Source organism: Capra hircus, chromosome 9 (assembly GCF_001704415.2).
Source record: "Capra hircus breed San Clemente chromosome 9, ASM170441v1, whole genome shotgun sequence".
Classification (NCBI taxonomy): Eukaryota; Metazoa; Chordata; class Mammalia; order Artiodactyla; family Bovidae; genus Capra; species Capra hircus.
Window position 1 is genome coordinate 78,241,637 of NC_030816.1, and position 25,311 is coordinate 78,266,947.

A 25,311-nucleotide genomic window follows, 5' to 3' on the forward strand; every position below is an offset into this window, starting at 1 on the left:
AAAACTAAAATGAATGAACAAATACAGCAAGGCAGAAATAGACTCACATACACAGAGAACAGACTGGTGGCTCTAGTGGAGGGCAGGGCAGAAGAAAAAAGGGTGAGGGGGATTAAGAGGCAGAAACTACCCAGTATAAAATAGATAAATTATGGGGATATATTGTACGGCCCAGGGAATATAGCCAATATTTTATAACAACTTTATATGAACTCACACACTGTTGCTGGTAATGCAAAAATGGAAGCCACTGGAAGGAAACCGAGCAGTACCTAGCAAAAATGTATTTACTCTTTGACCCAGAAACCCTACTTCTGGAATCTGTCCTAAATATAAATATGTTGAATGGCATTTGAATAGCATCATTATTTGCAAGAACAAAAGATTGTAAAGAGTCCAAATGTCTATCATCAGGGGACAATTGAATAAAGTATGTACAGCATCCACATACAATGAATAACTAAGAAAAATTACATATATACATACAGAGTAATCTCCAGGACAAGGTAAGAGAAAAAGTAAGGTATAGCACAATAGATACAGTGTGTTAATTTTATGTAATAAAAAAGAGATAAGATATGTTCATGCCTACATACTCATCTTTATTTGTAAAAATAAATCATAGAAAAAAATTTTTCAAACAAACGTAAAAGGAGGGAGGCAAAAGGGTAGAGGAACAGGGACAAAAGTAAGACTCACCTGGTTATAATTAGTTATATAGTTTTGACTTTGAAATTGGATAAATGATTTATATTTTTAAAAAAATGCAAACAAAAAAGCAGTTCCCCAAATTAAAAACAAATAGAAACAAATGAATTTAATTGACTATAATAAACATGGTGACAGAACCCCACACAAATAATAACAGAGCACAGAATTTTGACTACAAGATAGTTAGTGGAACACAGTCTAAAAACTTTTAGTAATGACATTGTCCTTACTTTTAGGTGATTTTAGTAGTTTTTCTTCCCCTCAAAAAATTCCTTGAAATATAAAGGAAGAGGGAGTGGAGTTGGCTTTTCGCTCTAGGTGACAGACTATGTGACGCTGCTTTGTTATGAAAAGTCAACTCAACTCCCTCTTCCTTTCAGGAAAGGAACTAGAAAGATTATACACCACGGCCGTCTCCAGTCTGCTAGTGTTATGTGGGCCTGCAGGCAGACAGCTGACATTATTAGCACTGGGTTTTGATAAGCACTGCAAAGGAAGAAGAAAGAATGATTTTCTCTCTTGTTTTAGCTATCAGTAGCAAGATTGGCAGTGAGAACACTTGAAATCCTTTTGAGAAGTATCAGTCAGTTCAGTTCAGTCGCTCAGTTGTGTCCGACTCTTTGCCACCCCATGGACTGCAGCACAGCAGGCCTCCCTGTCCTTCACCAACTCCTGGAGTTTACTTGAACTCATGTCCATTGAGTCGGTGATGTCATCCAACCACCTCATCCTCTGTCGTCCCTTTCTTCTCCCGCCTTCAATCTTTTCCAGCATCAGGGTCTTTTCAGATGAGTCAATTCTTTGCATCAGGTGGCCAAAATATTGGAGTTTCAGCTTCAACATCAGTCCTTCCAATGAATATTCAGGGCTGATTTCCTTAGGATGGACTGGTTGGATCTCCTTGCAGTCCAAGGAAGTCTCAAGAGTCTTCTCCAACACCACAGTTCAGAAGCATCAATTCTTCAGCGCTCAGCTTTCTTCACAGTCCAACTCTCACATCCACACAAGACTACTGGAAAAACCATAGCTTTGACTAGATGGACCTTTGTTGAGAAGTATAGTAATTATAATAATCTGAGTAAAATCTCTAGTAAAACCTAACTTTTGTTGAGTACTAAGCACATGACATCTAGGTACTAATATCTTAGTCTTTAGAGAAAAATTAATCATATTCAAATGCCAGAATTTACAAAATTGATCACTATTTAGCCTAGACATGAAACTAGACTGGCAATCAGGACTTCCTTGGTGCTCTAGTGGCTGAGATCTGCACTCCTAATGCACGGGATCTGTGTTCAATCCCTGATCAGGGAGCTAGATCCCACATGCCTGAACTAAGCATTCCAATGCCACAACCAAGACCCAGCACAACCAATAAACAGGTTGGCATTGTACAATAGAAAAGTTATATGGTTCATTAAAGTGACAAAACTCAGACCAGAACCCAGAAGTCAGTTAAATAATTCTAGACAACAATTTCTTCAGTCTCAACCATAGATGAAATATCATGGAAGAGAATCTGCAGTTGGCAAATGTCATAGAAGAAAGAATCCTGGACTTGAATCAGAGTATCTTGAAGCAAGCCACTTACTGTGTAATCCTAGGCAGAGCATTTAACCTCTTGGGTCAGTGAGGCTAATTAGAATTAATATGAATCTATGTAATACTGTGAAGTTGTCAGAGCTGCATAATTTTATACAGTTAAAATAAAATTTAACATTTTAATATTAATGAGAAGAATTGGGAAAGAAAATAGGAAAAGAAATGACCCCAAAAAGACAAAGGTGAAGTAAAATGTTTTTCACTCTGCTCACTGTCAGCCGAGCCCTCCAAATAGCTCCTTCTTAGTCTAAACTCTCCTTATTTCCTCTGTCTCAGATTAATGTCTGTAGAAAAATATTTTAAATTCTTTGGAGAGCAATACTAGCAAGCTCTCTATATCCTTCATACAGTATCTGGGGTATGCTTTTATTTAAAGGATATTGCTTTTGGGTTTATCTAGCTCTGTATTTTGCATATAATGAGATTGTCATCCAAAGAGATTTTTCTTCTTATAAATGCTTAGAAATAGATGCCCTACATAGAAAACATTTGGCAAGTGTTCTTGACTAATCAACACAAAGGCCTGATTTCCTACCAAACCCACAGATTGTGGCCATTCATTATAAAAATGGACTGAAGGTGTTGGTGGTGATAATCAGGATGGTTCTGAAGAGGCTGGGGCTCTAACAAGGGGGAGAGAAAAGGGCTCAGAAGGGAGCCGACCATTTGCAGAGAATGCTGTGGGTGACCCAGCCACGTGGCCACGTCCTGGTCACGTGGGGCACACTGGCTAGACTGCACTGCTGGCCCTTGCATCTCTTTGTGGGAGGCTTCTCTGGCTACCAGATTCCAGCTCCCCATCTGTGCAGGGGCGCACTGCCCCTAGGACAACCAGCGACTGATGCGACTTGGTGTATAAATATTCCAGGGTCCCTGTCCCTTGGGAGGAAAACTCAGAGGTGTGTCTTTCTCACAGGCTCTCAGAGTTCCCCAGCAGAATTAAGCTTTAGTTACCCACAGTCATGATCTGCATGCTCAAGAGAGCTTTATCAGCTAACTTTCCACCTTTTCTCACTTCCTCATTTCCTTGCCAAATATTTCCGGTATCACTTCCCAAATAAAGTACTTGCACCTAAATTTTCTCTCAGGGTCTGCTTCTGGGAAATTTAAACCATGATGCTATTCCTTTCACAGAAAGTGTTCCTACTAGTGGTTCCTGCTCACGAACAGCCCATCTGCTCTGCACCTGAAGCCCTCTTCATGATTTCCTTTTAAAAAATCGCCCAAGGATATGACTCTTTCATTATCATATTAGATCATATTTAAGTGGTCACCACAGGCTTCCCAGGTGGTGCTATGGTAAAGACTCTGCCTGCAGTGCAGGAGACGCAAGAGACGTGGTTTGTTCCCTGGGTTGGGAAGATCCCCAGAAAAGGAAATGGCAACCCACTCCAGTATTCTTGCCTGGGAAATCCCATGGACAGAGGAGCTGGTGCGCTACAATCCATGGGGTCTCAAAGAGTCAGATATAATTTACTGACCAAGCACGCACACACACAAGTGACTGGCATCTCACTCTCTGATCTGTAAATCAGCAATCCTAGCTAGCCCTGCTTACTTAAACATTCTTCCATTCTCTCCCTATGAAATCATAGTTTTAATGAAATTAAGTTACCAGTGAATTTTCTGGCAGGCTGACATACAAAGGTAGTCATTATCTTCTGAAATATCATTATCAGAGCAAGGTGGAAATTTTAGCATAAAAGAATCTTCTATTATTGTTCTCTATAATATAAAATCTTCCCCACAGGGCACAAGCCTCAGCACAGAAGGCCATTCGTGATCTTCCACATCCAGCACTCCCACCAGTGTTTTAGAAGCCTTAAAACGCTAGAGACGCTATTACTTCCAGCTACTCAGAGTTGGTCTATTCGGCAGCATACTCAGGGATAGAAAAAAAAAGGGGGGGGTGGAGAAAAAGCACTAAACAGGAAGGAAATTTTTTAAATGAACAGGAAGACATTTGACTAAATGTCACTATTACAGAATAAGCTACGTGTCTTGTTTCCCAATAGAGTTCATCTTCCATCCATGGCTAGAGCAAGAGTGAGGGAAGAATAAACAAAGGAACATCATTTAAGAAAATCTGAAGTCTGGTGTGTTCACTTTCAATATTAGAAATTTTGGGGAAATAAGAAAAATAAGGCATATTGTTTCAAAATCGCAGTTTTTATAGCACATAATTGTGCCTTCACACCATGCATATTAAATCTTCCAATACTCCAGAAAATTTCAAATCTCTTCAAACTGCTTTCATGAGTTTCTTGAGTGCTATTAAGTTACTGCTCAGCCACAGCTAAACAGACTCCACTGGGAAGAGACAGTTGTCCAAAGAAGATATATAAATGCCCAAAAGGCATATGAAAAGATATTCAAGGTGACAAACCATTAGGAAAATGCAAATCAAAGCCACAGTGAGACACTACCTCATATCTGCTAGTATGGCCACTATCCAAAAACAAGAACAAACAAAACACCAGAAAATAGCAAATGGTGGTGAAGAGGTGGAGAAAAGGGAACCCCTGTGCGTCACTGGTGGGAATGTAAAATGGCCACCATAAAAAATTTAAAAAAAAAAAAAAACAGTATGGCAGTTCCTCAAAGAATTAAAAATAGAATTATCATATGATCCAGCAATTTCACTTCTGGGTATGTAGCCGAAAGAATTGAAAGAAGGGTCTCAAAAAGACTTTTGTATACCCATATTCAGAGCAGCATTATTCACTGTCTCCAAAAGGTGGGTACAATCTAAGTGTCCATCAATAGATATGAACGGGTAAGTAAAATGTAGTCTACACATACAATGGGATATTATTCAGTCTTAAAAAGGAAGAAAATTCTAACACATGCCACATTATGATGCAATGAACCTTGAAGACATTATGTTTAGTGAAATAAGCCAGTCACAAAAGGACAAATACTGCCTGATTCCAGTTGAATAGGGTACCAAGAATAGTCAAATTCATGAAGAAAGAAAGTAGAATGGTAGTTTCCAGGGGTGGAAATAAGAAGAAACAGGAGTTATTGTTCAGTGAAAATAGCATTGTGGTTTTATAAGATGGTAAGAGTTCTGGACATAGTTGCATAATAATGTGAATATACTTAATGCCACTGAACTGAACCCTTCAAAATGGTTAAGATGGGAGACTGCATGTAATGTTTGAGGTACCACAATTTTTGAAAAATAAATTCCAAAAAATGTGGTGATACTCCTCTGAAAATCATTATTTGTCAGTGAAGGATGAGAATGCATTTGCCACAGTAAGTTTCTTAAGATTCCAGTAGGAAAATATCAGTGGTTAACACGCTGTTCATGAGACTGCCTCTTTCCCAGGGAACAGCCAGAGATTCACATTCCAGTCTAACAGATAAGAAAGAAGGCCCAGAGAGGGTCGGGGGTTGGCCTAGGTTGATGAGTGGCTACAGCATCAGAGGAGCGCCCATCTCCCTGATTTTGAATCTAGGGACAACTTCAACTCTAAGATGTCATTTCCTTGTGTCCTTTTCATTTATTTGGGAGGTGGGGAGAATGCTGTGCAGTATGTGGGATCTTAGTTCCCCTATCAGGGACTGAACCCACACTCCTCACCCCCTGCATTGGAAGCGTGGAGTTTTAAGCACTGAATCACCATGGAAGTCCCTTTTGTCCTTTTTGAAGACATTGTTTCCAACAAGTTCTAAATTCTGGCTCCTTTAAAAAATATTCTATATATATATATTTTTTTCACTTCCACTGCATAACTTCCTTTCGAAATGTGCTTGAAGCACGCTTTATGGAAAACCAGACACAGCAGCAGGATGACAGATGAGTTTATCAGCTAGCTTGTCAGTAGAAGCATCTGGTCCCTTGGACCTTAAAAGCTTGCTCTGCAGGGAACGATACATCTTCAAATAATGACTTCTCAGGAAAATCCTCAAATCTAACCGAAAGTTCAGCTCATCCCATGGGTCACTTCTCATTCTATTGTTTGGAAAATGCGCACACAGCCCTCATCACTAAATCACATATTACCTAAGCTCTTACTCCAGGTTAGGAACTACTGTGCTGAAGAATCCCCCGAGGGCCTCCTAGTTCACTTGCCTGTTTCATGGCTTAAAAATCACCCTTACACAGGGTCAGTAGGAGTATTTTTAGAATCTCTAGCACATGACAGCAATTGCCACCAAAACAAAAGCAAACATTTCTAGCGCTTGAAAATCCTCAGCACAACCCTTCTGCATCCTAAAATCACAATGCTGTACACACACATTTCATCTAAAGTGTACACGAATTTGCCATGATACGTATTCCTTTGATCTTTTATATATTGCCTTAAAATGCGTTTAATCTTCTCACAACCACTCTGAATTACATAGGGACAGTATTCTTGGTCAAAAGGTACTTATAAGAAAATGAATGCATACTGAGTTACATCACTGACCTAGGATGAGACAGCTTAGTATGAAAGGGCAGGACTATGGACCCTGTGACATCTGTCCTTCATACCCATGCTGGCAAAACTCACTTTCCTGCCTGCTTGTTTAAAAGAATAACAGAAACACACACACACACACACTCACATTCACCTATCAATATATTTATATACATACCAATGACTATATAAATGCACATATATTAAACACACTTGCATGCTAAATCGCTTCAGTCATGTCTGATGCTTCGCGAGCCCCCTCCAAGCTCCTCTAGCCATGGAATTATCTAGGTAAAAATACTGGAGTGGGTTGCCATGCCCTTCTCCAGGAGAATCTTCCTGACCCAGGGATCGAACCCACATCTTGTACGTCTCCTGCATTGGCAGGTTGGTTCTTTACCACTAGCACCACCCAGGAAGCCCATATTTAACACACACTATAAATTAAACACATGTTGCTTTACATTCAACTTAGTATATGTGTGTTTGTAAATTCTATTTCATGATAGCTATTTTAAAGAATTTTAAAAACCAAGAGTTCTGATTTCAAATTCTATGCATTAATGAACTATAATATATCCATATGTAATATAGCCATGAGAAATGATGCTGTGGATATATATATATATAGTATATAGACATGAAAATATTTTTTTAATAATTGCTTAGTGAAAAAATCAAGTTATGATCTAATGTATGGTATAACTGTATTTTTGGGAAACAGAAAAATGTTTGCCAACACATACACCAAAATGTTTGGAGTGCTTGCATCAAGGTCATGGGATCATAATTCATTTAAATAAATAAATGATCTTAATTCATTCATTTCTTTCTGTTTCTCTCCATATCTGTCTGACATTTTAAACCATCTTCTTAATTATTTGAGGCATTTAAAAAATTATTTAAATTTCCGAGAAGCAAGAAGCTGGATTCCACCCAAAAAAAGATGAAGTAAAACAGAGAAAGGTTGTGGAAACACCAGCAGAAGCACTAGGCACTGCCCGCCAGAGGAGAGGAGAGGTGAGGAGAGGACGCTGATCTTCCGAGGGCATTGCAGTCCCTGCCATGAGCTGAGGACTATCCTCAGACCACCCAACCTATGTCATGAACCCTGGGGTCCTCCATCAAAGCAACCGTGTCCAAATATAGTGGACCTGCCCTGAGAACAAGACGACAGGCGAAATATTTCACAGCCTCGGTATTTCACAACTTCTTTGGCAAAGTTTGGAAAGAATTGAAAGGAAAATAATATTGGCAATATCAGCAACTATTCCCACACTGTGTGAATTTAGCAACAAGAAGTCATAAAGGACAGCCTGCCTCAGTTCCAGACTGCCCTGGAAGCTATGGTGTACATGTCTCTGCTCTGTTTTTGGATTTCCTTCCCATTTAGGTCACCACAGAGCATCGAGTAGAGTCCCCTGTGCTAAACAGTAAGTTCTCGCTAGTTCTCTATTTTACCCTAGTGTCAATACTGCATATATGTCAATCCCAAGTATAACTTCTAGCTGCTCCACTTTGCTATACAACAGAAATTAGCATATTACAAAGCAACTACACTCCAATAAAATTTTTAATAAAGAAAGCTATGGGTGGAGAACTATTATTTTAGAAATGCATTCGGGGGCCTTTCAAGGAAAATAAATGTTAAGACAAGGTGACAGTATCACAGACAACAAATACATTAAACCAAAACCAAGCATCCATTTTAAAGATCTTTTCCACATACCTGAATTATAACGAGGGAAGGAAAAGAATTCAAAAAGTCTTCAGTCATTCCTAAATTCAGGCTTTCAAGTGGTACCTAAACTCATGTTTTTCTCCTTTCACTCAAGTCATCATCTTGAGGGTAACCACTCACTTCCAGCTGCCGAAAATTCTTTTGCCCTATGTGGACCTGTCCACACATTTCACCTTCCCATTCTCCTTTCCCATGCACACTCCAGGAACACGGGTTGGCAACAACTGTATCCGTTTTACTTAAGTGGTTTGAATTGCCTTCACTGAAGAAGCATTGTTAAATATTGGAATTTTGTATGGGATACTCTCAGAAGCTGGTTCTTGGCTAAAACAATGAATGCAGAGATCAAACAAATCAGAAGCCCATCATTCATAAAGGATCTTGTTTGGTAGAACTCCAGGAATAATCAGGTGTTCAATATGCTTTGATTAACTGATTTATATAAATAATTGACCATTATGTAATGTGATAATTAAGTAATTGTACTTAAAAAAATGATTGGTGCCTATTCTGTGCCTACTGGTTCTAGGCTCCAGGGACACAATTTTCTGGTTTGGGGTGCTTTTTTTCACTTTCTGGGTGTGCCATTTACTCCATACATTCAGTGATATCCCAAGACCAAGCTGGTCACCAGTATTCACGGAGGATAACTCTGAATGCTGAACACTGACTTCTTTTTTTTTTTTTTTTCGGTTGCTCCGTGCAGCATTGTTGTTCAGTCATGTCTGATTCTCTGTGACCCCATGGACTGCACAACGCCAGGCAGCATATGGGATCTTAGTTTCCTGACCAGGGATCGAACCCATGCCCCCTGCAGTGAATCCCAGAGTCTTAACCACTGGACTGCCAGGGAAGTCTTTAGAAACAGTTTAAACCAGAGAGATAAAAAAAATATGCCCTCAGGAGTTCCCATTATACTGGGGAAAAGGAAAAAAAGAATATAATAAGCTCTGATTGCAATATAAATTCTTACAGATTTTTTTTCAACCTATGCTAAACTTGTTCAGACATCTTCCCCAAAATCTATGTTAATAAGTGATTACTAAAAAAAGTTAAAAAAACATCAACCACTCTTTCAAAGGGAGAATTAACCCATTTCTTATTTTCTTATGGTGGGGGAAAAAAAAAAAAAGGTGCTCTATATTGAGTGAAACTTTCACAGCAGTTTTCTCATAAAAGAGAAATTCAGGCTTTCAAGTAACATTTTCTGCAAAAGTATATTCAGTTTAATCTAAAAACCGTATTAGTCTTTTCTGTAGAGATTCTCATAAAACCGATTCCAAGAAAAATCCCTTCCAAACCTAAGATCTTCCAAAATTCACATGACCTAAATATACAGCTGAATACTGAAAACTCTGATATAGTCACGGTTACTTGAACCTGCAGACACGTGGCACCATTCAGGCAGTGAGGGGGAAAGTCAGTCACCTTCGGGCTGGCAGGTTGAATTCTCAAGGAAGTGCAAGGTCTGTATAATAGGTATACTGGAGTGGAGTGTGACTCCCCTGGTGTCTCAGACAGTAAAGCGTCTGACTACAATGCGGGAGACCGGGGTTCAATCCCTGGGTTGGGAAGATCTTCTGGAGAAGGAAATGGCAACCCACTCCAGTATTCTTACCTGGGAAATCCTGTGGGTTGAGGAGCCTGGTAAGTTACAGTCCATGGGGTCACAAAGAGTCAGACACAACTGAGTGACTTCACTTGGAGTGTGTAGCCTATCCCTTCTCCATCAGTTCTTCCCAACCCAGGTATCGAACCACGGTCTTCTGCATTGCAGGCAGACTCTTTACCAAATGAGCTATCAGGGAAGCCCCTTAAACCCTATATTAACACACGAACCTCACCAGTTAACCAAAAGTGTTTATGAAATAAAGAGTTGGTGATTCACCCTTTTCTGTATGAGGCCCAGGAGTCCCTGTGCTCCCTTGAATCACTGATGCAATAGCACAAAAGGCATCAATAATTGGTTACTTTAATACTAAAGAACATGAGTTTCCTAGTAATTTTATGCAAAGAGTGTACAAAACTAAAATAAACCAGAAAAGTCACTGACAATGAGTCTAAGTGAAATTTCACACTTTTACCAACAAACTTGTCCTTCCTCAATTTTCATATTATTTTCCTAGTCTCCCCAGGCTTTAAAACTTGGAGTCGTTTTAGCTTCAAATATTTTGTGTCCTATATCAAGCGCTCCACATACCTTTCCCTTGCTAACTGTGTGAGTGCATGCCAAGTCGCTTCAGCTGTGTCCTACTCTTTGTGATCCTATGGACTGTAGCCCTCCAGGCTCCTCTGTCCATGGGATTCTCCAGGCAAGAATACTGGAGTGGGTTGCCATGCCCTCCTCCAGGGCATCTTCCCAACCCAGGGATCAAACCCACATCCATTACACCTCCTACATTGGCAGGCTGGTTCTCTATGATTTCCCTTGGCTTCCCTTCTCTACAACTTCTGGGCTTCCCTTATGGCTCATCTGGTAAAGAATCTGCCTGCAATGCAGGAGACCTGGACTCGATCCCTGGGCTGGGAAGATCTCCTGGAGAAGGGAAAGGAAGCTGGTGGCTCAGAGCTTAAAGCGTCTGCCTGCAATGCGGGAGACTTGGGTTCGATCCCTGGGTCAGGAAGATCTGGAGAAGGGAAAGGCTACCCACTCTAGTGAATCTGGCCTGGAGAATTCCATGGACTGTATAGCCCAGGGGGTCACAAAGAGCTGGACACAACTGAGCAACTTTCACTCACTTCTCTGTGACTCACGCCCCCTGGAGAGCCCCACTTATCGTGTAGTGTGTCCTAAATTTTTAGTTTCCCCTCCAGTTTAGGAGTTCACGTTTCAACAACTGCATTTTGTCACCATCTCCTAACTGACCCTCTGAAAGCTCCTTTATTCTCCAATATAGCCCCTATATTGCCCCTATATCATCCTATAGGCTATATATATCATCCTATATTGCCCCTATATCATCAGAGCCCCTATATTGCTCCAATATAGCCCCTATATCATCTTCCCCAGACTGAAGATGAAGCCCAGTGTGGGGAAGATTAAAAGTGATGATGGTTTGGGGAGAGATTTTATTTTTAAAAAAGAAAAAAAAAAGAGGGAAAACAAAGAAAAGCTACTTAAAATAGAATATGGTTTTGGCTATGGCTTGACTCATGGGCTTTCAATGCTTTTTCCCCCTTTTGTTGAAAATAACATTTTCTTCTTCTTCTTTTTTAAAGAAAATCATTGTATGTTTAATTTACCTTTTTTGTCTATTGGTCTCCTCTTTGCCATGACCCCTCTTTCCCCTCCCCCTTTTCCCAATGAAAGCCATGTTAAATCAATCACTGGATTGACTGCTTCATCTTTTTATTTTTAATGGAGGGTATGCCACAATTGTAAAGCAATAAGATTTGAGGTAAACAAGATGAAAATTTTGCTTTTTGCTAAACGGTAGCAAGTTGAACCTGGAGAATCCCAGGGATGGGGGAGCCTGGTGGGCTGCCGTCTATGGGGTGGCACAGAGTCGGACATGACTGAAGTGACTTAGCAGCAGCAGCAAGTTGAACAGTAATCAAAAAATGGAGAAGGTGTTAGTTAAAAAGTTATTGCTTCTTTCTTTACCTGAATTTAAAAAAATCAGTTGTCATCTAATACAAGTTTATATTCTATATACAAAAATTTGGAAGTCTAAAAAAATCATGACTTTATACTTCCACTGATGGGGCAGATAGGCGATAAAGATGAATTCTGAACTGCTACTAAAGATATGCGTGTTTTTTACTGTGGGGCAGGGCAAGGAACTGAAGTGACTTGGTTTGGGGAGGTAGGTTTGCTTGTCTTAAGTTTCATCACTTGTTATCTCTAGGAGACTCGGAGCCAGCAATCCTTTTATTCTGCTGCAGTCTTAAAAGAACTTACAAAAAAAGCAAGGGCCGCCAAAACTTAAATCTTTCTTGATTTCCCCCAAAACTTAAATCTGTCTTGATTTCCTATTTCGTTCTCCAGTGGTTCATGTTTTAAAAGACGCTTACTCCTTGGAAGAAAAGTTATGACCAACCTAGATAGTATATTCAAAAGCAGAGACATTACTTTGCCGACTAAGGTCCACCTAGTCAAGGCTATGGTTTTTCCTGTGGTCAGGTATGGATGTGAGAGTTGGACTGTGAAGAAGGCTGAGCGCCGAAGAATTGATGCTTTTGAACTGTGGTGTTGGAGAAGACTCTTGAGAGTCCCTTGGACTGCAAGGAGATCCAACCAGTCCATTCTGAAGGAGATCAACCCTGGGATTTCTTTGGAAGGAATGATGCTAAAGCTGAAACTCCAGTACTTTGGCCACCTCATGTGAAGAGCTGACTCATTGGAAAAGACTCTGATGCTGGGAGGGATTGGGGGCAGGAGGAGAAGGGGACGACTGAGGATGAGATGGCTGAATGGCATCACGAATTCAATGGACGTGAGTCTGAGTGAACTCCAGGAGATGGTGATGGAGAGGGAGGCCTGGCGTGCTGCAATTCATGGGGTCGCAAAGAGTTGGACACGACTGAGCGACTGAACTGAACTGAACTGAACATGTATCTATTCTGTTTCTTAGATAAAAAATATTTTACCAAGGATCAAAAGAAGAAACGCTAGAATTAAAATGGGGAGATCTATATATCACAGTGGATTTCTTCTCAAACTGATAATGTTTAGCTTTTAAGCAAAATAAAGTGCCGGTTAATGTAAAACTCAACCACAAAGACTTGAGATTTTTGTTTTATGAAAACAGAGAATTGAAACTCTTTTATGCCATAAATGTGTATTCGGAGTCCATGAACCAAGCTCTGCTTTTACTTAGGGACAGAATGTCTTCCTGTCAGACCCCGTTCTTCCCATTTCTTGGTAGAAACATGGTATGGGGTGCATCTCTTGGCTTCCTGCTGGTGCACAGGACGCTCCTGCACAGCCCACTTGCACTGCCTACCAGCCCTGCTCTGACATGATTTCTCCTGGTTCTGTTCTTCACTCCACATCCTGTACTTGATGGGAGTATGTGATATGCTGCTCTGACACTATTCCATTAGTGTTGTATTTATACTGGTGCCCTTGCTTATTGCAAATGTCACTTACAGCAGCAGTTTAAGGGGCTCTGCTGGGCTGGAGAAACCGTGCATTCAGGAGGCCTGTGTGCAGCGGATAACAGACCATGCCTTATGAAGGCAGTCAGGAGACAGATCTGTAGGTTTGCTTCTCCGCCTTCTGATACCATGAGCTAGTGGGAAAAAAGGTTTAGGGGGTCTTAGTGTGCTAATGGGCTTCCCAAGTAGCTAAGTGGGTAAAGAAAAGGCCTACAATGCAGGAGACACCAGAGATAATGGGCTCGATTCCTGGGTTGGGAAGCTCCCCTGGAGGAGGGCATGGCAACCCACTCCAGTATTCTTGCTTGGAGAATCCCATGGACAGAGGAGCCTGGCGGGCTATAGTTCATAAGTCACAAAGAGTCAGACACGACCGAAGCGACTGAGCACAACACAGTACATAGCTCCTATATTACTGTGCGGTTGGTATTTTCACAAGCCAATTTCATGAGGTCACCTTCAGACTCAAGACTCTGCAGTGGCTCCCTACTGCCCACTGACCAAATCCACATTCCTACCATGTGCATGTAGGGCCACACTTGCTGCTCCTGGCTCACCTCTAAACAGGGAGGTCATGTAGCCTGACACTAGTACTGGTAGATCTTATTCCGAATTCCAGTCCTACCACTTATTCCTTAAGCAGGTTTGAGCAAGTTACTTAAATTCCCTGAGCTGCATTAAACGCCTTGAAAAATGGGAATAATAAACTCTATCTTGCCAGGGTTTATGAGAATTCAGTATAATGCCTAACACAGTGGGTTGGCACAGTTCATTTATATTTTCATTTCTTTGTTCACATCAGTCCCCAGACTGGAATGCCCAACCTCCTACCCTCTGTCCTTAAAAAAATAAAATAAAATAAAAACTGTCTTCCAAGGCTGATCCTAAGAAAATCTTCTCCATGAAGACTTTCTAAATTTACTGCAATCCACAAGAATAATGTTTTTTTGTTGGTGAAAATTATGTTTATCCAGTAAAGAAGGCTGGCTTCCTTGACCAAGGAAATCACACAGCTTTGGAAAATGATGAGATAAGGGAAAACACACCTTCCTAGACAGAAAGGGAGAAGAATCTTCCAGGAATAAAAGTTGCTTGGGAGAACTCTCCCACATTCAACCCAAAATATTTCCCTTTACCCTGAATTTTATAGAATTCATCTGTATTGCTCACTCTCAGAGCCATTTTCTTCACCAACTTTTCTTTGATCAGGTCATTTACACAGGTCTTTTTGTGTCCACCAGTCTCTAAGCGCTTAACAGAGTGAAGAGTTGCAGTCTCTCAATTCATTTATTTGTAATTTATTTGTAATTCTACATTTATAACATCTACATCAACTAGTTAGTCTAAATTATTTTCAAGTCCTCAATAAATACTGATGGGAGGATATATAAATGGGTGGGGAGGTGGATGAATGGAAGGATAGATGATAAACTTTTCATGTTTGGCTCATTTAGAAAGAGAATTTCAATATCTGTTATCTGTAATTAATATTAAACTGTGCTTTGTAATTAAAGCCTAAATTGTTTAGGCAATGCCTCCAAGTTTTATACTAGCCTGATGCATATGTTCCCTTGATGAATTTTGATAGCTCACATTTGCTCTTAGATAAAGTAAGAAGATACGCCATCAAAATGATTACACGCTCTGTGAGTAGAAACGTTTAAGAACCTCACTGATTTTAAGTGGGTTATATAACAAAATAACATATATAATATTTACCATATGATCAGTCTTGGGTATAAATAAAATCCACAACATATTAATGAAGAATTCTTAGAAAAGAAAAATAAGTTATAGCAGAAGGGAAAATCTAAAAGCTGAAAAAATATGATACTTTTCACCAATAAGTAATCACATCTTTAGGACCTATCCTGTCACTATTTCATAGCAACAAGCCTGAAAGAAAACAATAATTCAAAACTGTGTCTGTCCTCCTCCAGAGGGAAAATGCTGATGCCAAACATCAGTCTTCAGATGTGCCTGGAATCCAGGTGAAAAGCTCGAGTGGAGGGGATTCCCTGGGAAGTCTTCCTTCTTCAACATTTCTGCCCCAACCTGGTGATCTGGATCAATAAACCCTTGTTTTCAGCCAGAGGCCATGGTTAGAAAGAATCTAATAAAATAAACTGTAGTAAGACATTAACAAAATGGGAACAAACAGCTGTGTGGGACCCATTTGGGACCATGGAAACCTAGCAAATCTCAAATTGGATCCTGTCCTGTATTTTTAAGAACAGACATGACTAGGTGTGACTATTTTTTTTTTTAATAGATGTTATTCTACTGGAAAATTATTTTCCATCAAAAGCCGTCTTTACTCTCCAGCCCATTTCTCAAAACCCCCACAGGTAAGATAAATACTGGTGATTCCTAAATCTTGTTTATTTATAAAATCAACAAATACAACATGAGTGCCTAGTAAGTGTCAGACACTGCCTAAGGGGCTAAAGATATACTCAGTCTTGCTCTACGGAAGATTATTATCAGTAGTGGAAAACAGCGAGACTAATGAGATGTACAGTCTTCCCTGGTGGCTCAGACTGGAAAGAATCTGCCTGCAATATGGGAGACCAGGCTTCAGTCCCTGAGTTGGGGAGATGCCCTGGAGGAGGGCATGGCAACCCACTCCAGTATTCTTGCCTGGAGAATTCCATGGACAGAGAAGCCTGGCAGGCTACAGTCCACGGGGTCACATGGAGTCAGACATGACTGAGCAACTAAATACACACAACAAGATGTACAAAAGAGGAAGATAAGTGTAATAAGTATTAAGCATAGGCTTCCGTGGGCATAGAAGACGTGGCCTAATCTGGGTCAGAGGAAAGGTAAGGACACTAAGTGAAAGTGAAAGTGAAGTCGTGTCCGACTATTTGTGACCCCGTGGACTGTAGCCTACCAAGCACCTCTGTCCATGGGATTTTCCAGGCAATACTACTGGAGTGGATTGCCATTTCCTACTCCAGGGGATCGAACCTGGGTCTCCTGCATTGTAGACAGACGCTTTACCATCTGAGCCACCAGGGAATTCAAGGACACTAAGGGGATCAGCTACTCAACCTAAAATTTGATTTAGGAGAAGTAAGCTTGATGGGATTGAGTGGGAGAAAGACTTTACAGGATGAAGACAAAGAGTTATCTGAGCCAATAAACAGCATATGCAAAGGCTTACAGAGAGAGCTGGCATACATGCCATTAATAAAGAATTAAAATTAGTTCTGCAGTTGCAGCTTGGGTGGCAGTGTAGAGGGTGGGGAGAGTAAGACAGATACAGGCCAGGAGATTATCAGGAGCCAGGAAATGAACTGGTACTTTAGGGGTAAGGAAAAGCACTTGTGTGGATTTCAATCCAGGATTTGAAACAGGCTGGATTTTTAAGGCTGTTCAACTTGAATATGGTTTTGTGAAACATGGCATAAATTCTTGTGTGCAGCATGAGATTCTGTGCGAGTAAGATGGGGTGTGAAAAGCAATAGATGAATGTCTGGACTTGACCTTTCTCAAGAAAATCTGCGTAGCATTTTCTAAAGCAGCAAAGAGCGGTGGAAGAAGGAAGTACACCATGTGTCGGTTTCTAGGTAACGACAACAACAAAACCCCGAGAGAGGTGAGGGTGCTGTCTCCTCAGGTTGTCAGGTAACAGGAGAGACAAGCAGAGGGATGCCACAGCAGCAGCATCTTGCCACAACTTGCCACAACTTGCCACAACTTGCCACAACTTGCGCGTAAGCCCAGCCTCACGTTTCACTTCCAGAGTTGCTCCTTCTGAGCCCCTCTGAAGGCAGACAATAGCGGGGAACCACATGGGACCAAGCTTATCCTGGTCCCTGCATGGAGTCAGGTTGGCATAGGACAAAACCTGGCGCTGAGAAGTCTAAGGGGCTTAAGGGGATCTGTTTTACCTCCGTTAGGACTCTGATCACCTGGAGAATGTGCATGAGCTCCCTGAGTGTCGGCCTTCTCCCAACGTTCAAAATATGGTGACAACTGCTACTTCAGAGGGTATTTTGGAGGAGTTAAAAAAAAAACATGTAGGAAAGGTACCTCGACTCTCCCTTGGCATTTGGCAGGCATTTGATTTGATAAGAGGAGGCTCTGGCTATGAAACCATCAGCTTCATTGCCGTATGAAAAAGAATGGGTAACAGGGAAGGTAGAAGAAAAAGAAGTTTCTTCATAAGGGATAGATGCCTTGGGAGCTACTTGATTGAGTCTGAATTCCTTGAGTGGCCTAAAGCAAATAAATGTTCTCAGCCTGAGGGTATGTGTTTGGCTCTTTCTTCACAGTTGATATTCACATGGATGGCAGGACTATGACTCTTAAATCAAGTATTCACTGAGTAGACTTTTTTCCCCAAAACAAACATATAATTAAGATGTCAGGGTGTGTGTGTGTGTGCGTGTGTGTGTGTGTGTGTGTGTGTGTGTGTGTGCGTGCAGAGATGACTCCTCTATAATACAGCATAGAATTAGGGAGCTGAAAGTGTTGTTCTGTTATATACCACTAGCTGAATAGGATAATTCTCTGGCCAGATAACAATAAGTTTATCTCCATTCAATGTTGCTAATCTACTTCTACTCGAATTCATAATTTGCTCCCTGAGTATTGCTTTATGTGTTTGTATGACAGCAACTGAGGACAAGGGGCCTCGAGGGGGTCTGATGGTCCCTCCTTTTTCTCTTTCTCATCAAGTCTCCGTCAACAGTGCTGGTCCCTATGGAAGCATGAGATTCCTAATGCCTAAAATAGGTAATTCATTGCTCCCTTAAGAGAAACAAGCCAAATGAACTGATGAAGCCAAATAAGCCAACTCTGTAACCATGTGTGGTTCAGAGGGGATTCAATTCTATGAAGAAAGGAACAGCACCAAGAACACATTGGAGGAAAAATGCGATTGAATGAGGAAATTAATGCCAGGCTTATATCTGAGCTTTTTTACTTCCCACAGATGTGCTATGCTCCATCAGCACCCAATCTTCCCAACAGTCTCAGAAAATTCCTAAAGAGCTATTAAAAAGTAAATTAGTAAGCCATCTCATTTCATAAAAGATGCAGACTGTAACTTGCCACAACTAGCCAAAAGCAAAAGCCTAAAACATTATAAATGAGAAGCAGAAAATTACATTAACCTTAATTTATTAACCTTCATTAAGAAGGAAGCTGTATCACTTACAATAGCCAAGATACGGAAACAATCCAAATGTTCATTGATGGATGAGTGGATTAAAACAATGTGAGCGTGCTGCAGTCCATGGGGTCGCAGAGTCAGGCACAACTAAGCGACTGAACTGAAATGACTGAGATACGTAAATAATAGAATATTATTCAGCTATATCAGGCTTCCCTGGTGGCTCAGATGATAAAGAATCTGCCTGTAATGCAAGAGACTTGGGCTCAATCCCTGGGTCAGGAAGATCCCCTGGAGGAGGGATTGGCTACCCACTCCAGTATTCTCACCTGGAGAATCCTATGGACAGAGGAGCCTGTTGGGCTACATTCCATGGGGTTGCAAAGAGTCAAACACGGCTGAGCCACTAACACATGCACACATTCAGCTCTAAAAATAATGAAATTCTGCCACTTGTGAAAACGTGGATGGACCTTGAAGGCACTATGTTAAGTGAAATAAATTAGACAGAGAAAGATGAATACTGTATGCTCTCACTTTTATGTAGAATCTTTAAAAAAGAAATAAACCTAAGCTCAAAAATGCAGATAACAGATTGGTGGCTGTCTGAGGTGGAGATTGAGGGGTGAGCAAAAGGGGTGAAGATACTAAAAATACAAACTTTTAGTTATAAAATAAATAAATCATAGGGATGTAATGTACAATACTGTGACTATAGTAAATAATACTGTATTGCATATTTGAAAGTTTAAAGTAAATAAATCTTAAACTTTCTCCTTAAAAGAAAAAGAAGAAGAAGGAAGCTGTATTTGTTTAGGAAAAATCCCTTGGGATAGAAGGTGAGAGCCCAGCCCAAGGTTGCCTTAATTTGGATAAAACCATTCCATGCTGGAGGAGATGATGAATGTACCCAGGAGAGGAGAACAAAAGAGAGACAAAGGAGACAGTGGAGGATTATGTATTCTACAAGGTGGTTCTTACTTGTGAACCTCCCAAATCTTTAATAAAATTGCTAAAACTCAAAAATATAGACTTTTATAAAACTCAGTGAAGAATTTTGTACCAGGTTTTGGGTGAAACCAAAGCAATAAACTTGGGAGCAGGAGACAGAGGAGGGGGTGTACAGAGTCTAGAAGCACAAGAGAGGGAGCCGATTCCAGGGCACTGGAATTGGATTTGAGTGCAGTTTAACCAAACCCTTACAGGATAGGTCTTTGGGTCACGTGGATACACAAGTTTTCGATTAGTGGTCAGTGAATGTAAATTTCTTAGCTGAAAATCTCACCTTCTAACCACACAGGGCACTTATTTTACATTTATAAAGTTATTTGCCCTAAAGCTCTGTTGCTCAAGAGATGGGCATATACAAGACGTTTTGAAAGAATGGTGTCAGATAAAAAGAACTGTTCTGGCTTATGGTCAATTTCTAAATGATTTCCCCGTAATAGATTAAAGGACATCCATTGCTGACCTTCACTCAACCAAAACGGGAAACAAGCTCTCCTGAGATCAGCAATTGGCTACTTGGGATTAGTGGAGAGAGTTCTTCTGTGAAAGGTCTCTGCTCCATATTCAACAACATCATTGTTTTCAGAATGCCTCAAGCCAGGAAGGATCAGCACACATTTTTTTTTTTTTTAATTTTGATCATCACACATTTTAACAATAACTTTATTTTCAGCCCTTTCCAACAGAAAACTCGCCTGCAAAATAGATCTCAAAAGTACACTGCTTATTACAGGATAAATTAGGCAACTTTCTTATCAAGACTTGTCCAAGGATCATTAGCTTAAAGCCATCAGTGTACATGCCAAAGAACAAGAGAAGACACTCAGTGACGCAATGTTGGCACACAGGTTAGATGTTCCAAAACCAACCCCTGCCCACCCCACCCATAGAGAAGGTCAGAAGAAAAGAAAATAATGAAGGAGGAGAAATGAAAACAGCTTCTGTGGACAGAATCAGTTTATACCCTCAACTTTTCTTAAAGTTGAGACCCTTTTTTTAGTAGAGATCTCAGCAATGTCAAGTGTCCATAGCAAGTGTTCTCCATGAAAATCCTGAAATGATTAGCATCTCTCATGGCAGAGTAACATTAACAGGCCCCGAAATCCTCCTTCAAGACGGGTATACATTGGGATGCTCCTCTCCAAGCAAAGATTAGTCAAGCCGGATGGTTTTCTCCTCCAAGTACAACAGAAAAACCTACATATCCACAGAAATAGTTTCTAGAGCTTTATTGGTTTATTTGCTCTATTCCAAGTCCCCATAATTGAAATGATCTTTCCCATAGGGACCACCTGCTCCATCATGATCTCTGACCCACCCTTTGTTGAAGACGGAAGAGGAGGAAGAGAGTGGACTCACCAGCTGATTGCTGTACCAGTACAGTGACGACCCCTTCAGGACCACCCAGAACTTTTTCCATTTGTTGCCTAGGAAAGTTCCTTTCTCCTTTTTCTTATAGAGCCACCCTTGGCAGTCAGCATGCCCCAGGTCTTTACACGATATCCTCCTTCGACTCATGCTGAAAAAACCTGCAAACGAGTACATGAAAAAGTAGATAACGTCGTATCCTGATTTATAAGACAGAGTGAAAGGGAACTGTGCACTGTTTACCTTCAGGAAGTTACATTTTTGTACCAAGATTTACGCAAAGTAAATGTGAAAAATAAAGTAATTTATCGATTTTATTTTTAAACATTCATTTGGTGCTTAGAAGGGACAAGATCAAAGAAACAGTGAGACACATGCAGGTGTAAGAACATTCTTCAGTCAAGTAAGTTGAAAACGTGAAAATCATGATTCTGGCAGGCACATCACTTCACTCACCAGCTTGTTTCAACAATAATAGCAAGTTATGCAAGAGATGGAAAAGGGTTAATGCCCACCTAGAAATACAGCCACTTGCCGACTCAGTGCCAGTCTTTGTAAGCTCTATTGACATACCACGGGGGATTAATCCAAATGAACAGCAAGCCATCATTTCTTAAAATCGATCCAAAAACAAGAACCCCACATTAATCTGCCATCCACGTCCTGGTATTAGCATTAAGACAGACAAAAATCGGATCCCAAAGAAGACATCCAGGAGAACACGACACTCACACACACAAATAGGGGATAAAGAAACAAAAGATCTAATTACCTTGAGTTTTCTTTCTCTGCTTCTGACGCAAGGGAACCTGCTGGAAATGCAGGAAGGAGAGAAAAGAGGAAATTTCTGATTGTGTTGTAACATTTGTAAAGAGAGAAGGAGGGAGGAGGTGGCAGTGTTTATGAGCAGGATGGAAGCTAAAAAAAAAAAACTCTCCAAGCAGAGCTAAAGGGGCGCTTACTAGCTGAGGCACAAAATGTGCTAATTAGAATCAATAGACATTTAGCTGCACCTGAAAAAATACGTAACACAGCATTTATCACTAATGTTTCCTGTTTCCACCCACAACCACCTTTCTCACTACCACTTTAGTTATGACAGGATAGCGTTCACTCAAGTTCTTAAAAATAATACAAATATCTCCCCTTTTATTTTTTGTGAGAGAAGAAAAACTTATAGGCTGCTTTATTTTGTGCCATTTCTAAAGAGCAGCAACTATATAAATAAACCTGGAAGACAACCATTACAATCTCACAGGACTACAGGTTTACATCAGACTACTAAATTCATGGTCCTGCTACCTCCGCCAGGTTGCATGTAAACCACATGAATTAAACATCCCAGAAAAAGAAGTTCCACAGCCTCTTTTGGTGCGGTGTAAGTACCTATCAACCCTCCTTATTGGGAAATTCTGATTTGCAGCCAGGTTTCATTCACATATTGTCTTATGGAAGATAAATTAATTACCAATTTCTGTTTTATACTAGCTCTTCTAAGATTCAAATTAGAAGAAAAGATACTATATCTGAAATACACATTTTTTTCACAGTACATTTTAAACAATTCATGTAAAATCATCAGACTATAAACAAAAATAGAAAAAAAAATCTTTCAACTGGCTGTGTGTGTGTGTGTGTGTGTGTGTGTGTGATTTTTTTTTTTCCTCCATGATATCTAAGCTGAATTCAGTCAGGGTTAAATGACATAATCTTCTGAGTGAATCTGGAAAAAAAATGTACATAATCAAAGAGGAGTTCTAAAAATTGGTATGCAATCCTATTACAAGATCTTATAAAGTTATTCTAGATGCAACTGGCTAATATCCTCTGTATCTAACTATTGCTCTAATAATTACAATGGTTCTATTATATGTTTGAAGAGGGAATATGACAGAGTGGAAGTAAGATGGGATTTTTAAATCCAGAGACCTGAAATCAACTTACAGTTGTTGTAATTAGTAGCTGTGTACCAGGGAAAAGTCAGTTTAGCACTCAAAACCAACTTGCTTCATTTGCAAAATCAAGATATTTAAAAATCCAATCCCATAAGTCTCATAAGTATTTAATATGATTGTACACAAAAATGCACTAAAAATTAAAAATTCTTTATGTATGCACTGTAATATTATATGATTATAGATACAAACAAATTTTTCATATATAATAAACAAAAATTTCCTATCAAGTTTTAGGATAGGCAGGATTTGTATTTCTCTTAGATGTATTTCTCTCATCATTTAACTTCAATGATGAAGTTAAAGTCCCTTAAACTGTATTTCCTGAGAAACTTCATACTGACTTTTTATTTTACAAATATTAGAATAAAATTTTATCCTTGAAGAAATAAATCATTCTTTTGAAAAATGGACATGACAAAGGCAATATTTGCCCTAAATTTTAGGCAAGAGAAGACATATTAGAGTCATGACAGGCAACTAAAATTTAGGCATTTTTGACCAAGTTCTAGTCATTCCCACTTCATAAGATATCTCCCACACTGACCTGCATCCTGATCTAAAATTCCCACTCTTCTCTCCAACGGTCTTTCTCCTGGGGTTTTTTCTACATGCAATTTTCTGAGTTCAGCAAAGCCCATTAACAAAATATTTTAACCCAAATATATTGTTCACATAATGTATTTTATTTCAATAGCTAGAACTTAGCTGACAGCCAGGACTGAAAAAGAAGAGGGTAAGTCAATTTAGACAGTGGGAATAATTTAAGAGAATCTGGGGTCCAGGAGACCCCAAGAAGCTCTCAAGACAAATTAAGAACCACAGGGGAGTAGGAAGAAAAGGGAACTGTAGACAGAGGCAGTCCTAGACCATTCTGGCACATCTGAACAAGGTCAATCACATTAGCTTATACTAAAAGAACAGCTTAGAAAAGAAGAGAAAGTAGGAGAGGACGCTGTAGGATCCGTGAACAGAGGCACCCCACGCTCCATCCCTCCTGACTGGGAGCAGGTGAATCTCCCCCATCCATCAATTATGGGCTAGTACTCTTGCCTGGAAAATCCCATGGATGGAGGAGCCTGGTGGGCTGCAGTCCATGGAGTCACAAAGAGTCAGACACGACTGAGTGACTTCACTTTCATTTCACTTTCATGCATTGGAGAAGGACATGCAACCCACTCCAGTGTTCTTGCCTGGAGAATCCCAGGGACAGGGGAGCCTGGTGGGCTGCCATCTATGGGGTCGCACAGAGTCGGACACAACTGAAGTGACTTAGCAGCAGCAGCAGGCTTCCCAGGTGATGCTAGGAGTAAAGGTATCTCCTGTTACCAATGTAGGAGATGAGACATAAGAGACATCGGTTCAATCCCCAGGTTGAGAAGATCCCCTGCAGGAGAAAATGGCAACTCGCTCCAGTATTCTTGCCTAGAAAATCGCATGGACAGAGGAGCCTAGTGGGCTACAGTCCATAGGGTTCCAAAGAGTCTAACACAACTCAAGCAACTCAGCACAGCACAGTTTGGCAAGGTCTTTCCAGTTCTACCATACAAGCTGATGGCTGGTTCTAGAGAAAACCCTCTATCAAACTGCACCCTCTGTCTCAACGTGGCCCCAAAACAGGCCTCAGTCTATGCTAGATTCTTGCACCTGGACTAATGAGAAGTAGGGCTCTAGGCTGGACAATACCTCAAGCAGGGTGAGCACCAAAAACCGAGAGGACTTTATTCAGACTCTTTTTTTTAAAAAACGAGGGGAAGGAGTTTAGTCATTGAGTGAGCCCTACCCCTCAGACAGAACTTTTCCTAAGGCAAATGATCACAAAATCTGTATAAGTGTTCAAACTGTTTCCCCCAACCAGAAGCTGAGCTTCATATTACAGGAACGATAAATTAGCGGGAATTGCATTTTCACTTGATCAACATGAACTTGAAACTTAAATTGGTTTAGATGAAAGAATGAAAACAATCTTGAGAACTTTAGTAAGTTTGAGATATGTCTAACTCCTCACAACAGGAAGTGGAACCCACGAACTCGTCAGTTTCAAAAAGATCTCACATGTGGTTTATTCCACTAGATGAGCAAGAAAAAGCCAAGCAAACAGTGAGCATTTTATGAAACTATTTTTTTGATAGGGAATTATAACCATTATAACAAATGTATGTGTAAGTATGCTCAGTCATGTCCGACTCTTTATGACCCTATAGACAACAGCCCCCCAGGCTCCTCAGTCCATGGGATTTTGCCAGACAAGAAGACTGGAATGGCTTGCCATTTCCTGCTCCAGGTGAT

The 25,311-nt window shown here is 40.4% G+C and overlaps 1 protein-coding gene across 1 annotated transcript in view; it reads right to left on the reverse strand.

The window, feature by feature from the left end:
• The window catches only part of IPCEF1 (interaction protein for cytohesin exchange factors 1), a 78,979-nt gene extending 55,316 nt beyond the window's left edge, over positions 1–23,663 (reverse strand). Inside the window, exons 1-3 of the mRNA XM_018053520.1 lie at positions 23,570–23,663; positions 21,840–22,049; positions 21,059–21,228 (exon numbers count right to left, since the gene is read on the reverse strand). Coding sequence (XP_017909009.1) covers positions 21,059–21,228; positions 21,840–22,049; positions 23,570–23,663 — 474 coding nt within the window. The remainder of the gene's footprint in view (positions 1–21,058; positions 21,229–21,839; positions 22,050–23,569) is intronic.